Below are 17,477 nucleotides of genomic sequence, written 5' to 3' on the forward strand. Positions count from 1 at the left end.
GGTGGGGGAACCCTTCTGAGATCGGTTCATGCTGTGGATCTGGACAGGGATAATCTTATTTCCTCCCTTCCTCTTGGGAGAGTTTGTTACCTTTGGCTCTGGTTGGGGTAGTTGAAGCTACTGAGAGGAGAAGGGTCCTCTTCATTACCAACCTGAGAAATACTCGCTGTTTGTTACAAAACTTTAGGGTTTTGGTAAGTTAGTTTAAAACAAAAGCTTGAAAGGATAGAGGTGGATGAACTTGTTCTGCTTAATTTTCAGCCCATTCAAATTGAAATGTTACAAGGTTTTATATTCCGCTTGGGAAGGACAGCAGGGAAAGAGAAGACAGTAGCTGGAGAGAATTCAGTGATGAAGCTGGTCAGAGGAAAGAAAAATATAATAGTGAGTGGCAGAAGGCAGGCAGGAAGGAAAGCAGTCATGAAAAATAGCGTATGTATGTATTATATATATCTCTGTGCACAAACACATTCTATATAATTATATGTCACTTGTAACTATCTCTGAGAAATATGGGGAAGTTTTATTCTATTATTTTTCTATAGGGTAGGTTTTATTTTAGCTGGGTAGGCACATGTTTTACTTTTTTGAAAATAGAAATGAAGTTTTAAGGGGGAGGAAAGTAGATAAAGAGTTAAAGCAACAGGGAGAACTTCAGGGATGAAAAATTACTTAATTAAGACCCAGATGTCTGACAGATTTGCAAGCCTCTGCTTCTTACATAGTTTTGCTAATTTCCTTCCTTATCTCTGGCTTTCCCTTTCCCCTTGTTCCAGAAAACTCTTTAAATTTGGATACTGTCATGCACTTTTTGCTGGCAGATATTCATGGAGGGAAGATACTAATGATATTATGGTTAAGTAATAGATATTCGCAGTCATTATAGAGCAGGAATCCAAATTAAAAATGCCGTGTGCTTTGGAGCTGCAGAATATTTTACACGTTAGGAAGCAGCTTGGGTTGCTAAAGGTGTAGTGCTGGCTTCCAGGAGAGAAAGGCTCAGGTCCTTGCTCTGTTTTTTATTTTTCTGTGTAAACCAGGAGAAGTTATTTAACCTCACTGTGCCATCTTTGAACTTGCAGTGTTGTATTGCACGAGTGATGTGGCTGTATGAAGATTTAAATCATGCTAGTCCCCTTTCCTGACTATTCCTGGCAATGCTGTCCACCTGCAGGCTTTCCCGTTGAGAAGCTGTTGCCAGACGCCCGTGCGAGCAGGGGGGAGTGGGGGCATGCTTCCAGCTGTATAGCAACTACAAGCTGCTGCCTATGCAGCAGGACCCTGGAAATGACATGTGTCGGGGGACTCTGGAAGCTTAAATCACCCTGCTATGTAACAAGCTTAGAGATTTCTAGCATTAAAACACAAAACGATACTAAGCAAAAGCATTTTCATTTGCTTTCTATTTAGATTTTTGACCAGTAGCCATGGAGGAGGACTGTAAAAGGACCATAAACCCAGCAGCTGCTGAAAAATTACTTCATTTTCCCCTTCATCTATATTTGCAAGTTCTTTTTTTTTAATTGGGTAGCGAAGGCACTGAAGGCACCACTGGACCTGTGTGTTCCAGGATTGGAAAATAGTTTAATTCAATCTCTTATGATGTTTATTCAGCACAGATATAAATGCAGTCTAAAGACATTTGCAAGTCTGATGCAGTGCTGCAGAACTAGAAACGGAACACAAAGAAACTTGGAATGGAAATGATACCTATACCTTGCTCTCAAAAAGTACATGCAGCTTTGTTTTGCATCAAAGACAAGTGATGACTTTGCTATCTAACCAGTCCTAAATTGATTGTTCAGTCTACAAATTTTGCATTTTAACAGGCTTTGGTCATTTGAACATTAAAACTTTATGCTCAAGTTCACAGGAGGCAGCAGAAATGGAAAATATCGCTGGTCAGATTGTAGCTTAGGAGACCAGAAAGTCCACCGCTTAAACTAGCTGCTCTCCTGCTGCTGTTATATTCCTTCCTTGGAAAGAAATAGAAAAAAGTCATCTTGCCTAAGAAATGCAAAGAATGGAAAAATGGTCCCTAAGATTTTGTAAACTATTGGTTAATCTGGAAAATAGTTACCTGCACCTTTGAAGAGTACTTTGCTGCATCTCTCACAAAAACAAATATATAAACACTTTGAGTTTACTTAATGCCATCTTTCTGGCCTGGTTGAATAGAAAGTTGTATTCAAAAGGCTTCAGCCATACTTTCTACAACTGAAAATCATTTGGCATCAGTCTCTTCTTTAACACCCACCTTGGTATATGCCCAAGGAAGAAACATTTCTCTTTCCAGCATTTCTGTAAGAAGAGAATATTGTGGATTCATTTTGAGAGGACAAATTTGGATACACACAGGCAGGTTAACATAATTCCCCGGTATCAGACTGAGAAGACTGTCAGAGCTGGGAAAGGAGCCCAGATGCTCCAAAGCTCAGTCTGGAGTAACCGTATCAGCTTTCCATGTTGGTCAGTCCGTGTTAGCTGCCTAAGGCACCATGTGAGAAGCTGAATGCTCTCAATGTCCATTGAACTGCCTCATAGCAGTCACTGCATCCCTGCGCGGTGTGCCTGTCTGGATTTGCCTACGTTTTTTGCAATGGCTCTGTCTTCCCTCCCTAGCTGGTAACAGGCTCAATGGAGCCATATTCTCAACTCTTTTGATACAGCAAAGATGTTGCAAAATGAATGAGACTTTCAGGTCACATTCAGTTAACCTGAGAGATGTCTACTGCCGTTTCTTCTTGCGTGCTGCCACTCCAGCAGGACATGGGTCTTTTTATCTTCCATATTATGTCTGCCAGCCCAAGACAGATGTCTTGAATATCCTACAGTATTTCAAATGGCACCAAGTGCACAAGTTTAGACTCTTCCTCAGTCCCTTCTCTGCAGTTTACATAGGTCTGTGTTGTATTTAAACATGGTGGGAGTTGTGGTCTCTGCCTCTGGTATCATACATGAAGCTCACCAGAACTTCTCACAAGTGCTCAAAGACAGTTCGGTCAGTTTTATCACTTGCAGCCCCCAGGTAAAGCTGCTCTAGTTATAACAAAATGGTGGCTTCTGTCATTGCAAATCCATTGTCTTACCACTGGTTTGCATTTCTTTTTAACGCAGCATTTCCAGCTAGGTTCACCAGAGAATTTTCTCTCTTTTTTAGAATGTAAACTTTCTCATAAATGTCTGTCTCCCATGGCACTAATTTGATGAAATGCTGCTGTAAGTTTTATTTCGTCTCCAGCTGCTCAAATGACTGCTGAGGAGTCGTGCATTGTAGCCTGTACTCAGTGGAGCCCTAAAGACTGTAGTTTAGTAGTCACTTTGCTCCGTTCTGTGCTCTTGCACAAATCTCTGCTAATCTATATAAGTAATGAGTGCGCAGACTTCCAGAAACCATGCGCATTTGCCATTTTGAGCTTGGGCTAAATGCTTACCACTGCTGTATTTTTAGCGCCTCACATTTTACCAGAAAGGCACTGTAAAGGTTATCAAGTTCTTCCCTAAGTCAAAAAATGTGTGTGAGAAAATACCACTGGTAATGTTTATCCAGAGTATAAAACATGGTATCGGAATAAGTCATATTTTTCTTGGATTCTGGCCAAAACAGAGCTGTCAACAAAAGAAAAGTGTATAGGGTTAGAAGGGAAGAAGGCTATGAAAAAAAAAATTAGAGGCCCTTTTGTTTTCCTTTCCCAGATACTGTTGTGAGAAAGAGTCCTCTTAGGCGTATATATAAATCATGTGAGCTACTGGAAACTACCAGACCTTCACCTGACAAAACACGTATCACATTTTAAATTCCCAGTGCTAAGAATTTTAAGAGCCCTGTGATTAATCTATACCTTCTGGCTTGCTTTGTAGGTAAGTTTGGAGATGAATTGAACAATAGCTCTTTTAGGAATTTGGAAATGCAAAATAAAAGATCTGCTTTTTCTGAAGCTGCTTCTGTAAAAGCAAATAAGAATCCTTTCATTTTTACTGCATTGTTCTCTTTCCTTCAGAAGAAAATCTGTGAATTGGATATTATCCCAGTTGTCTAGATAAGGAGATTGAAGCAGAGATTGAGAGGCAAATTACGTATAGTCACTGCATAAGTGCACAGAGGATAATGAAAGAGACCTCTGCCGACTGTTGCGTCCATCAAGGAGAAGATAATTTTGCTGTAAGGGTCATTGAAAGATTCCCATTGATTGACATGAGAAAAGAGCTGGTCAGTGCAATGAATGCACACTGCTTGTTTGGAGCCCAGGAATCCCTGTTCCAGTCCCAATTATGTTTTCCTAGATAAATTACCCATAAAATACTCAAGCTGATAGTTTCCCTTATTTCCTGGAGAAAGCCCAGCACGGTCAACCTTAGTAGTACAGATTTTGGCTGTATTGTAGAACAGTTGGGCCATAGACAAAAAGATACAATCAAGGTACAAAAAGGCGGTGAGCTGGCATGGTATTCCTGAAATTAGGCCTTATTCTCTGATAGATACGGGTTTACACATTTTTCTGCGACGGTTTTGGAAACAACTTCTTCACAGTACCTTAGGAAAAGAATTGCAATGCGTGTTGGTAATTTGCTTCCAGCTGTGGACAACGATCCCACAAGACCAGCTTTGTAAAGGAGAAAGCAGTATTTGCCTTCCACGCTGGACAGACTTGTTGCTTAGCTGGTGCAGTTTGAATGATTCTCTCATCAAAAATGCTCTCGCTGAGTTTGCAGATACATTGGTTTAAAGTGCACTCGGATGAGAGCAAGTATTTTTTATTAATTTTGGAAAACTTTCCACTGCAAAACCAATATGAAATTCAGTTGGTTCATTCTTTTTACCGCCTTCAAGTGGAGCGTTTTCTTTGCCAGACTTGTATCACAATCTGAATGCTGCAGTAAGCGTAAATCTTTTAGTCAGATTGCTCAGATGAGCGGTCTCATTGATTTGTGTGTGTGTGTATGTGTATGCTTCGGGGTACAGTAGGATTGCAATCTTACAGCACCAGTTGCCTCTGCTGGAGATTTTGACTGATTGGTGCCACGTTTCTCTTAATCCAGCAGGGGGAAAACTCAGTTTAGCAGGAGTCTTGCAGTGTGGGTGCTGGGCCTGAGCATCGTCGGTTCGCGTTGGCTTCTGGGGATGTTCAGGGCCTGTCAAAGCTCATCTCAGTGGCAAATGTTGAAAGAGATTGTATTTCAGTCACAGAGCACTGTGTCTCCTCCTCTGTATTTAAACGACCAATAAAGATTTCTGGCTTAGCTTCCAATTTAGGAAACCACTTCGGCACATGTGTAGCTTTGCCACCTTGAATTTACCCCTATTTAGGAAAAAGCATGTGTATCTGAAAAAAGTTTTGGAAGGCTTCCTTGCAGATGTGTTTTGCTGTTTTCATTGATCCCACATAGATGAACTCAGCTTTGTAAGTACAAGACAGTTTAGGTGCAAGTAGAAGAATTGGGTTCCAGGACTGTTACAAAAGAGATAAAGAAAAGAAAGATGAATGCAAAATAAATAAATATAAAATAAAGTAAAATAAAACATGTAATGCTTCAACATGTGCTTTCAGTTGCTCCTGCAAGAGAAAAATCAAACAATAAAATAGCAAAAAAGGAATCTATGCTATTAGACGTCATTTAAATCAAAGTCAGGAAACATCCCTGAGTTTTTATTCGGATTATTATCTCAAAGGCCAGCAGAAAAATGGCATTTTTCAAGTAGTGTTTGGAAAACTACCAAAAAAATATGTCATCTGTTACTGTATCTGTGATATTAAGGATTTGATCTTGAAAAGGGCAAATCAGCTTCACTTGACCAGAGTTAGGGTAGGTGTGACTAGAATGGAAAATTGTTTTTTCAATAGGCTGATCACAAGGGCAAAACTTAGATACAGTGTCACAGACAGCAGTGTCTTAAATTCAGGTGAGGAACAGGTGGCTGGAAACAATGAATTGCCCAGTGTGAAATCCTAGCTTCAATGATTTAGATAGAAGAGCTCTGCTGGTCAAGATTTTTCTTCCTAAGAAATAGAAGGTCTGTTGTGTAACAGGTTGCCATGCGTATTTTTTTAATTTTCATTATTTTCTGTTAGGATTTTTCTTAGTTTCATCTTCTTTTTCTTTTAATAAGCCAAGACAACACTTGGCACTCGTTCTGATTTCAGACTTGTTTTAGATCATTGTACAACTTCATCAAAAGCCATGGAGTTATTTTCTGGCAAAATCAGCCCCCTTGATATGTTTCATTAGAAACAGCTCTCGAGGGATTAGTTTGTCTTTCCTCCTCCCCTCCCTCCCCTCGGGATGCAGAGTGATTGTCTAAAGTACTTAACTGTATTTATTTTACATTGCCGTGCAATTTTTATTTAATTGGCGTGCAGATATATTGGCACAGTGTGTGCACAGGATGGCTAGTGGTCTGCTTTAAAATTGTATGGACACGCAAAACCTTTGTCTTGGCATACACTGCTTTTCTGCAGCCTGGCTGAAGTGCATACTTCGCAGTGTAGCCAGACCATTTCTTTGCGACAGGCTTTATTAATCCTAATCTTTTGATCGCCAGCACACTGAGTATGCTCAGGCACCACAGAGACCCTTCCTAGATGTGGATGTGTCAGTGTGGGCGTCTGTGTCTCTAAGGATGCATATTTTTCGTACATTGGGGAATGCGTTTCAGACTCCCGGTGGAACCAAAGGGGCTAAAATGATAGTGTGTTTCAGAGCAACAGTGCAAAGTGAGAAAAGAGGGAGACCCAACCTTTTTCTTCTCTTTCATTTAGCAGGAGAGATGAAGAAACGGCTTCAGCTAAGCATGAGAATGAGGATACAATCATTGCTGCACAACTCCAGCAGACTTTGTCTGGCCTGGATGAAGATTTGGAAGGTAGGGAAGTGTGTTACCTCTGAAGTAAAAAAGAGAGGCGTAGCCAGGAGATGCGGAGTCAAACTGTACTCTGAGACATCCGCACATTTCTTACTAAGATCACTGGGAACAACTCTCAAGTCTGAGGCAGAATGTGGTCCACCCAAAGTGGCTGCTCTCCCTTTTACTTCTGGGGCAGCTGCTCTTTATAGACTTGCACTGAATATTTTTCAAGCTGCTTATCAGATTGTTCTTGTATTTCAGTGTCTGCTACCAAAAAAAGATGAACAGCAGTTTATGGACACATTTTATGGGCCAAATTTGATAATAATTTAATTGACTTCAGTGAAGCTAAATCAGTTGGGAATTTATCTCTGTTTAATCAACAATGCCTCTGTTTTGTATTTTATCATAATGAGGTGGAGAAGGAGGGGACATTTTTGTACCCAATGCCTCCTCTGCATTAGCAGACGTATTTTAAAGTTAAAAAAACATGAAAAGAAACAGTGGGAAGAGATGAAGTGTCACATTGTGCTCCTCGTTTTCCTACTGTGAATAAAAATATTTCTCTATTAATGTTTTGTCACCAAATGAAGTTGAATACTTTTTAAAAACTTCCCATCTTTATTTCAGTACTTCTGCAGTAGACTTGATTCTGATTTAATTCCTGTGAGTTCTCTAACACTGCAATTTCTTAGCTTCTGTGTTGTAACCCTTGATTTATACCAGCAAATTTGAGAGGAGAGTTAAGCTTCTTGCACAATGAGGCTTCTGGAGTCACTAGTAATGAAGGGTGAGAAGAATGGAGAAAAAATGCAAGTACTGTTTCTTTGTTTGCTTGCTCAAGGAAATCCTTCAGCTGGGCTGTTATTACTAACCAGGTCTGGGAAACATAATTTGGAGTTGTTCGCTGTTTCTCAGAAATGTTTCTCCTTTGGAGTCATGTGGTGAAATGTTTATCACTGAGAGAAGTTAGTCAAAGATAAGGTATGAACAATAGATTAAATTCTGCTTTCAGCTGCATTTGTATGTTTCCCACTGGCTGAAGCAGGAGGACTGCAGGAATATTTGGCTGATCCTAATCAGCAACCAGACAATAAAAAGGACCCAGATCTCTCCTTTTTTGTAATACAGGCATAAATATATTCCTGTTTGTTTTAGTGTAACTAAAATACCTGATCTGCTTAAGCTTGTACAGGCTGTTTGTGTAATTTAAAGTCATATTGCCTAAATACTGCCTATATATAATGTTGTACATGTGTTTTGCAGCAGCGGATGGTATAAGTAGCTCTGACTCCGAGTACATCAATGAAGTTTTGAGCCCACGCATAAGAAAAGTTGAGGCTGCCCAAGATGTTACCATTTCTGTTCCAGTAACAGTCATAGATGATGCTCCAGAAGTTAGCACCTCTAACTCAGCTGGAAATCAAGAGGCGGAGACAAGGGTTTCACAAAGTATCTCAGCTGAGTCTGTTAATACAGGAAACTTCACAAATAAAAACAACAATGCAGGTTCCTTTGATAAGGCACACACAGATGGTGGAGCTGTATGTATATCCAAGGACCTAATGCATCACCAACCATCTGAAAATGAATTCAGTCACTTGCCTGTGGAACAGAGGAGAGATATGTTTGAATCTCTCACATCCTCCTTCGAAAAAAGAAATGAAAAGAACTTAAGACTGGACCCTCCTCCCAAACATGGTGTGAAGTCTGAGGAATGTAAATCTAAGCTGACTCCATCTCACTCCAAGGCCACAGCTGAAATCAGTACAGCAAAAGACAAGATAAATCAATTTAATGAATGTAGTAACAGGGAAAGATCTCTGAAAAAAAGTAAATCAGAATTAGAAATCAAATGGCCACCAGCAAAAAAAAATGAAGTAGAAGAAGTCCCATCAACACCCACATGGTGTCATCGCGCCCAGAATTCAGGAACAAACTACGAACCTAAAATAGGTTTGACAACCTTTAAAGTTGTCCCTCCCAAACCTGAAGTAAAACATTTTGATAGAGGAGTTTCACTCCCCAGTGGTGCCATTAAGATAGATGAACTAGGCAACCTTATCGGCCCAAACACTGGTGTCAGTAAGCACATACCAGGTGCCTCTACTGATGAAAGTGAGGAAATTCAAATTGGGAAAGTGAAGGCATTCTGGAGGTCAAGTTCTATGGAAAAGCAAAGTGATGACTCTGCTGAGCATCTTCCCAAAAAGTCCACAGTCACCACAAACTCTAAGCCCTTTGCTATAAAACATGAACAAAAACCTGTCTGTCTTGCAGCTCCAAAACCTGTAGCACCACAAACTCTTACTACCCAGGTAGCTGAAAGACAGTCTGAGAATGAAAGGACCAAACCACCTCTTCCAGTTACACAGTCTCAGGTAACACCATTAGTGGCCCCAACCATTAATAAGGAGAAGCTGGAGCTTCCATTTGTAAAGCCACAGAGGCGAACTTCAAGTCAGTATGTTGCCTCTGCCATTGCAAGACACATCAACGTAACTACCTTTAAGTCTGACACTATGCAATATCTTGAGAAAGATGAAAATAAGCAAGGGGCAGGAGAGGTTAAAACCGAAGCAGAAGTTTCACCAAAAAGATGTATTATTGTGGCCAAATACAGCCCTGTGGAAACAGAATCAGCAGAAACAAGAGAAACGCTTTCAAATATTTTTACTTGCAATCAAAAAGCATCCCACAGGTTTACATCTGGTGATAATTCTGGCGTGGAAAACAAAGTAGTTAACATCAGGGCACCAAATCAAGCAACTCCTCTGAGTTTCTATAAAAAGAATGCCAGTGTCCCACTTAGTAAATCCTCTTCAAAGGATAACAACAGTGCAGAAGATGATCATGGTTTAAACAGCAAACAAAGTATAGCAGAGAAAAAGGCGCATCTTCTGTTTGACCAGAAAAGTGAGACTTTGACCCATACTAATTCAGCCTCATCTCTCAAGTCTCCTGATCTCCAAGGAGTCCCATCCTCTTTCAGCTCGCCTTTGCGAGTCGCTAAATGGCCTCCTGCTAATGGTGTACAAGTTAGTTCACTTAAAGCTTCACCAGAGCTAAATGGTGCAGCAGCAAATGCAGAGTCAGAACAGGAAGAGAAACCTGATGATTCAGATAATATTAGTGCTATCAGCGAACTGGATGTTAATGTGCAGACCAATATCTTTGGACCAAAGAAGAAGTTCAAACCTGTCGTCCAAAAACCAATTCCAAAAGACACATCGCTGCACAGTGCCCTAATGGAAGCCATTCAAACAGGAGGGGGAAAGGAGAAACTCAGAAAGGTAAAGTGGAGACTTTTTTTAGCCTGTTCAGATGGCAGAGCCCTGTATTCACCCGGTCAGACACCAGAGGTTTTATAACTGGTACAGGTGCTGGTGAGCTGGAGCACACAAGGCATTTGAAAAATTCATAATGGCAAAATACAGACCAAGCCACTGCTTATTTTGCACATCCTGCAGAATTATTACACAACACCATTGCTGCTGCACTAGCCAGAAGAGGCAGAGAGTGCAGAGATACACCATAAAGGACAGATAATTGAGGTTAGCCTAAGAGCAGAACCCAGATTTCAGTGTGTTACGTAAAAACAGGAACACACGGCATGAAGAAAACTTGTAAATACGTACAATGAAAGAAAACTGCATTTTGTATTACTAGGTGATATTAGCTTGCTGCTGACTTCATGCTCGGGGGATATGAGACTGCATCTGTAAGTACAACACATACACATACGCATACCCTCACTGCTCAGTGGGAGTAAGGGTTGTAGAAGCAGGTCCAAAAGAAGACAGACTGATTCATCTCCATAGCTTGCATTCTGGTACAAGTGCCAAAAATATTTTTAATAGTGTTTCCAAACTATTTCTAAGTAAATACCTAATAACAATGTGAGGTTTATTCTTTTCATATTCTAGGTTTCAAACAGTGCACTAAACGGCAGTCACAGGAAACCCTCGTACGTTGAGCCAGAGAACGAGCGCTCAGCCCTACTAGCAGCAATTAGAGGCCACAGTGGCACCTCAAAGCTGAAAAAGGTAAGAAATCAAGATGGTAAGTGATCTTTTAAGCACAGTCTGTTCCTACTGGGTGTTTTGAATAAACCCAGATATGACACAAATTAAACATTATGCTGCAAAGAGAAAAGTTGAGGGGGAAATAATATGACACAGATCTGACTTAGACTTATACAGATAGCATAGCGGGTCTGATCCTGTCCTCTGCTATAAAACTTAATGCTCTTTCAAATGGTGTGCTTTTAGCTGAGGAAAAAGCACATAGAAATCCAAACAAACTACAGGGAGTGTACATAGAAGACATCAAACGTTCATCATTTTCACCGGGGGGGGAGTTGGGAAGGGGGAGGAATATGCAGTTAGATTAATATATCTGCATTACCTACCATATACATCCAGTCCCAGTTACCTGAAAACACACTAAGTGCTTCTTCATGCATGCTGTTTGTCCGTTAACATGAGCTGGTGCATGGAAGTTGTATACAAGTAATTGATGTTGATGAAACATCAGCTTTCACCACAGCAGGATGATTCCTTCTGTCTGAAAGATTTATCTAATCACTAAAGCATCTCTTATTTCTAATAGCCAAAACCTGCATTGTTCTAGCCTTAGTTTTCACTCAGTTCACTAATCCAGCCAAGGATGTGTATTTGGCAAGGAGGTTCCCTTTCCCTCGTGCAATGACTCAGGCCATTAGCACATATCCAGATAGCTGGCATTAGATAGAAAGAGTCTCTTGCCTGTGTTAAGCAATTACTTTGTCCCTCAAATATCTTACTGCCCCTGCTTGCAGGTAGGGTAGAGCTTCCTCTGAGCCTGACAGCAGGACATGCAAGGCAGCAGCCATCTTCACACATACTTAACTACATTCTGCATTCATCGGGAATAAATGTAAACTTGTGTAAAAGAGGCTCTGACAATGAAGTGGCGGCGTATTATCACAGAGACTTTTTGGAATACTTTCCTTCAGCAGAGGAGCTTTTGCCATCATTTTAAAGGAAGTTGCCTAGAAACCGTACGCTTCTTTTTCACACTATGTCACCTGTGCTAGTTAAAGCACCATCTTTGTATGTGTACAGGGTGAGATATAGATGTGCTATGATGAAAAAAGGCTGTCCCTTTCATGTTATCTCAAATGTTCATGTTTTATCTGACATGACATTATTCCCATATAGTGTGTGTGTGTGTACAGTGAAGGAATAGAATATAGGAGTTCTCTGACTGTGGATTATTTGATGGGGGATTAATCCTTTCATTTTTCACTAGAGAAGTTTTGTGCCTCAGTTTCTCTCAGAAAGGAATGCTAATGCATCTGCTTGAAAACCTCCCAATTGGCACATGATACTGATTTCCTAATAATTGCCAAATCATTGTAATTACTAACAATTTGCCATGATTATTACTAGTAATGTTGTTAACAGCAAAAGTATTTGTTGAGACATTTGACGTAAAAGCTGGCTTAGGCTGAAAGATTGCCTCTTTCCCCTGCCTTCCTTTAAAGTAGGATGAGTTTCCAAGCTGGTAATTCATGCAGAAATTGTAGTTTCAGAAATTCCACATAAACATGTTTGGAAGAGCAGTCAATTGATTTTGTTCTCAGTGCTTTCCTGTAGTTCTCTCTGGTCCTATTTTATTTTGTTTAGGTTTCTTTTAGTATGGCTGGAAACTTCAGGTTTAACCGCATTTTTTTCAATAAAGCCATGTCTTTAGACATGAAGAGCCTCCCTGCCACCTGAGATTGTTTCTGTGCAGCCCAGGCTGCAGAGTAACAAGATTCTTGGGTGGCTACAGCAGCCTTAATATATCTTCCTGATTCTAAAACCCTTGTGGTCATTTCCAAATGAATACCAAGTCCAACTCTCTTTTACTTTACATGCCAAGAAGAGTTACAGGATGCTGGAGCTCACAGTAAATAAAGAATAAGTTTCTGAGACAAAGTCAATGCCAAATCCTTGATGCTGGTAATCAGCCCAGCTGAGTGATGTGAGTGAGTAGCAACAGATGTTCAACCCCATGAGCAAACAAAAGTTGTACGTGTTTTATATCATTCAAGCAAAGTGAAATCGGGGTACTGAAAGTGCATCAAATGTCAAATAATTACAGTGTAGTCATGCTTGATATTAATTACCTGCTTTCAACTGCATCACAAACAGATCTCCTCATTGGCCTCTGAAGAGCTGCAGAGTTTTAGGAATGCAGAACTGGCCTTGCAGAAGGCAGAAGACCCTCAGGAAGAGCAGCTTTGTATACCACCTGCCCCTGCCCAGCCGCCACCACCACCTCCCACTCAGCTGTCAGCAGCAGCTCCTAAATCCTCTGCCACGGCTACAGGTAACCCTGGGGACGCAAGGCAAGCCCTAATGGAGGCCATTCGCTCTGGTGCTGGAGCAGCAAAGTTAAAAAAGGTAAATGTACTTTTTTATTTTATTGTGGATGAAACAACTTAGGCTTGCTGTGCTTTGAGGCCCATTTATAAGCTGTTCTAACCATACATTTCTTTCTTCCATCAGAAGAAGGTGCCTGCACTGTTTTCTCTAATTGAATCAAAGATCAGGAGTGTATTTCAAACCTTTGAACAGCTATTAAAACATACTATTAAGACGAAGATACGCCTGTGCATGTATGCAGCCATATGAATAGTCAATACTTTTTTTTTTTTAAAAAAGAACATCAAGAGCATGAATGTCATTTCAGAAAGCATTTTCATGCCCTTTTCATTCCTGTGAATCTGAGATAATGCTGGATGTCCTTTAGATACGGTGAACGTAAAAAAGATCAGATATGAGACCCTGAAGCAAATTTAGAGATAAGTATTCTCTCCTGGTTTCAGTAGTGTGTCCTAGACCTTGATTCCCAACACCAGCACCTTGATTGCACATGCTGAGAGCTGTCAGTAAAACTGTGGGGTCGTTTTAATGTCTGTCTGAACTTTATTAATTGGATGATGTGTATTTCACTTCTGTGGTCAGCTGTGAATCAGTCAACTCCTAGATGGCGAAATGCTTAATTGCCCAGGTGTGATCTTTGGAGTAAGTTCACTTATCTCTTCGATCAAAATTTGTTCTTCCTAACCTTGAGTTAGCAAGAACCTTCGTTTCTTGGTAAAGAGAAGCCGATCAATTTCCTGAGTGGAGTCATCCCAGTACTACACTGCAGTATCCAAGAATAGACTTTGATCCAAGGACTTTAGGGAACATACAAAAGCAGATGTGGTTTTCCCAACACATGATTTAGCTGATGCCAGCCATAGTAAATAGGCTGTAGCCTTGCTTACTTATCCTCTTTAAAGTAATTAAAAAAATTACAATCAAATTTTAACATTAAAAAGTAGCCAAAAAAAAATCTTGTTTCTGATAAAACAGAAATTCCACAGAATCGTACAAGTGGCACAAACAAATGAGTATTTCAGGGAACTTTACATCAGCATGCAAACAGAAATCCGTTATTTTGCATGTGAAAAATTATATCTGTCTTATGCATACTATTATGAGGAGTGGCTGAGGTCACTTGGTTTGTTCAGCTTAGAGAGGGTGTGGGGTGACCTCATCACAGTCTACAACTTCCTCAAGGAGGACAGTGGAGGAGATGCCGATCTCCTCTCTCTGGTGAGCAGAGATAGGACGTGAGGAAATGGAATGAAGCAGCATCGGGGGAAGTTCAGGTTGGACATTAGGGAAAGGTTCTTCACTGAGAGGGTGATTGCTCATTGGAACAGGCTCCCCAGGGAAGTGGTCACGGCACCGAGCCTGTCAGTTCAGGGAGCATCTGGATGACGCTCTTAGTCATATGGTTTAGTTTTAGGTAGTCCCGCGAGGAGCAGGGAGTTGGGTCTCTTCCAACTTGAGATATTCGATGATTCTAAGACTGCAGATTATGAAGAAATAATGCTCCAGATCAGGCCTTTATTTCCCCACTTCACCAATTTACAGAAAAAAATGGGATTTGGACATTCAAGAATACTCCATGCTGTTGTTTTCTAGATCTTTCCAAATTCGTTGTTCTTCCAACTAGATTATTCTTGGAGAAGACTCTGAGGGGACCCATAGCTCTACTTATTAAAGAAGTCTTTATCATTGGGGATTTATTTCAAAACAGTTGGATGGCCAGTGCAGGCCATGGAAGCAAGCTGGATATATGTATTCTGCTAAATACCGTGCCTGTCTTCTGTCCTTTCCAAGACAGAGTAATTTGGGGGAGTTTTGACATTGAAATGACAGAAGAGTACATCACTTACTATATAAGTCTTTAATGAAGATAAAAGAGAGCAGTGTTTTGTCCAAGACAGAGTATGATTTTCTTGTTACTGTGCTGTCCTTTCAGATATTGGATGTGCAAGCTGAGTCTTGTATATGCCAAAGACATGGTATCACACCAACATCTGAGATCTCATGCCCCTGATAACAGATAAAAGTAAAATGTTGTCAGATTTCTCAAAGACTTTCTATCCAGTGCGTATTAATATCTCCTCTAGTTTGCTGTGTTAAATGACAGATGAATTCTGGTCCTTCTCTGCAGCTGGACCACTTGTGACAGCAAAAGTTGAATCTGTAGAGGAGAATACATGATAGCTGCCTATCAGGGTTTTCTTCCCTTACAGCTGAAGAACATGTCTCCAAGGAACACCGAGTTTTTTGTAGCCAATGAGTAGCAGGTGATTTTGTGTCAGGGCTGAAGCAAACCTTTTTCTTTATTTTGCCTCCTCTGTCAAAGATCTGTCATGTCGTGATTTGGAGATGTGAGCACAGAGCCATTTTTGGCTTCGCTTTCTAGATGTTGGTTGCAGCAACGACACAGCAGAGTACTTCTGTTCAGTATTTGCATCTGTTTTTTTTCCATTGTCTTCTCAAAGTTTTCTGGGACAAGGGCTTCTGATGGTGAAGTCACTGATTTAACTAATATTGTGTGGAACTGGGAAGAATCTGCATTGCTTAGTTGTGTAGGGCTCCGTTTGTGCTTATTTATGAGGGGTTATTTACAGTGGAAGTAGATCAAACAGGGCTGTCAGGGGAACGAAACGTAAAAAGCAACCAATTGCCTAGATAAGGAACATCCCAACAAACATTTGAGCTCTATTAATATCTGTGAAAAGGCAACTCCTCAACTCCACCCCTGATTACACAGCTGTTTGCTAAAGTCATGAACTTTAAGGTTAAAAGATCCACTGTGCAGGAAGGGAGGAGAGAAATCGCTGCAGGCAGACTTGCCTTGCTGAGAGTCAGGGTCTGCACCACACAGGCTGTAATTGGGTCAGCCAAAACAAACCGGAGCAAAAATAGGTACTTGAGGGAAATGCCAAGTATAGGTAAGACAGTATGCGTATAGGTCTCCTGGCTGTTCTTTAATCCATTTCTTGGAGTACTGTGCCTGCTTTGGCAAATAAATCATGCTTTGTTTTGAAGAAACAGCTTCTGTTTCATTGCACACTGTTGCTGTCCACAGACTCCTGAAGGAAAATTTTTGTGGGTGCCAAGCCCAGTTGGGCCTGCTCAGTAAAGCGGTTCATCCCCAGTGCAGTTCAGTTCAGAGACCTGCCAGAAAGTGGTTAGACTACAGATCCTACCCAAAGGGATCGGAGACACAGATGTGTTACTGGAAAGGGATGAACATACCAAACTGCAAAAGACCTGACGATATGCAAGAAGTAACCTTTTTTCTTTGGTTTTCAAAATGGTCTGTCCAGGAGCCTGGCAGGTGTTTAGCACATCCACAGTATGACAGCAAGTCTGGGAGATGGCATCAAGTGAAGCCACCAACCAGGACGGCTGACCTAGTGCCTTTGGTGGTGGTGAATTGACTTGAGAAATGAATGTGCCTCGCTAGCGAGGAGCCCGCTTCCCAGCCGTGCGGTCTGCCTCCTGTACAAAGGAGAATCAGTTGGTCTAGAAAATAAACAGCTGATCTGAGACCAACTTTTGGCTAATTCTGGTGAGCAAAACTCAGGTCATAGAGCTGTACCATTTGAGCTTCTGGTGTTAAAACTGAACGAGTGTTTTCCTTAAATTGTATCAAGCAATTTCACATACTTAAGATCTTTAGGTTTACTTTTTAAACTTTTAATTTCTATCTCAGAAAATGCAAAATAACCTAGCTAGATTTCACAGATTCTTTATATTATTGCATGTGTATTTTTGTGTCTGTGTAACTTGCCTTGGGATTTACCATGATTATCTGTGGAAAAAACCATAACTACACATGCAAATAACCCGTTAGATGTCTAGTTGTAGGTATAGTTGCAGCACAAGCCCATGCAGGATTGAAAAATCTTACCCAACAAACAGGAGCTATAAAAGTTGCCTTTGCGTATATGCCATCTGCTCATCTTAGGTGGAGTTGTACCCAGGGATTTGGTAGAAATATTGCAGGGGAATGTACCCGCACAAGGTGGGGAAGGCAAGTTGTGTATCTGAAGAACAGGCTTTTGCTCATGGTAAAATTATTTTTTTAGCCCACTTTAATGGTACATGCAAGAGAGATTCTACATTCATGTGTTTTCCAATAAAGATTGGAGCTGTATCTAAAGTAGGCTTTTCTATTTACTTGCTGTGATTTAAAAAATTAATTTGGCTCTATCACAGTATCCACAAGCGTTCATGCCAGTGTTCAGCAT

General features: G+C 40.7%; 1 protein-coding gene across 16 annotated transcripts in view; it reads left to right on the forward strand.

The window, feature by feature from the left end:
• The window catches only part of COBL (cordon-bleu WH2 repeat protein), a 178,967-nt gene that overhangs the window by 156,149 nt on the left and 5,341 nt on the right, over positions 1–17,477 (forward strand). For 13 of the 16 annotated variants that reach the window (XM_054190123.1, XM_054190124.1, XM_054190122.1 and 10 more), the window contains 4 exons: positions 6,759–6,862; positions 8,111–10,137; positions 10,771–10,890; positions 13,024–13,275. In XM_054190123.1, the coding sequence (XP_054046098.1) occupies positions 6,759–6,862; positions 8,111–10,137; positions 10,771–10,890; positions 13,024–13,275 (2,503 nt within the window). The remainder of the gene's footprint in view (positions 1–6,758; positions 6,863–8,110; positions 10,138–10,770; positions 10,891–13,023; positions 13,276–17,477) is intronic. The other 3 variants (XM_054190115.1, XM_054190114.1, XM_054190116.1) reach the window with 3 other exon arrangements.

Source organism: Rissa tridactyla, chromosome 2, assembly GCF_028500815.1.
Source record: "Rissa tridactyla isolate bRisTri1 chromosome 2, bRisTri1.patW.cur.20221130, whole genome shotgun sequence".
NCBI lineage: Eukaryota > Metazoa > Chordata > Aves > Charadriiformes > Laridae > Rissa > Rissa tridactyla.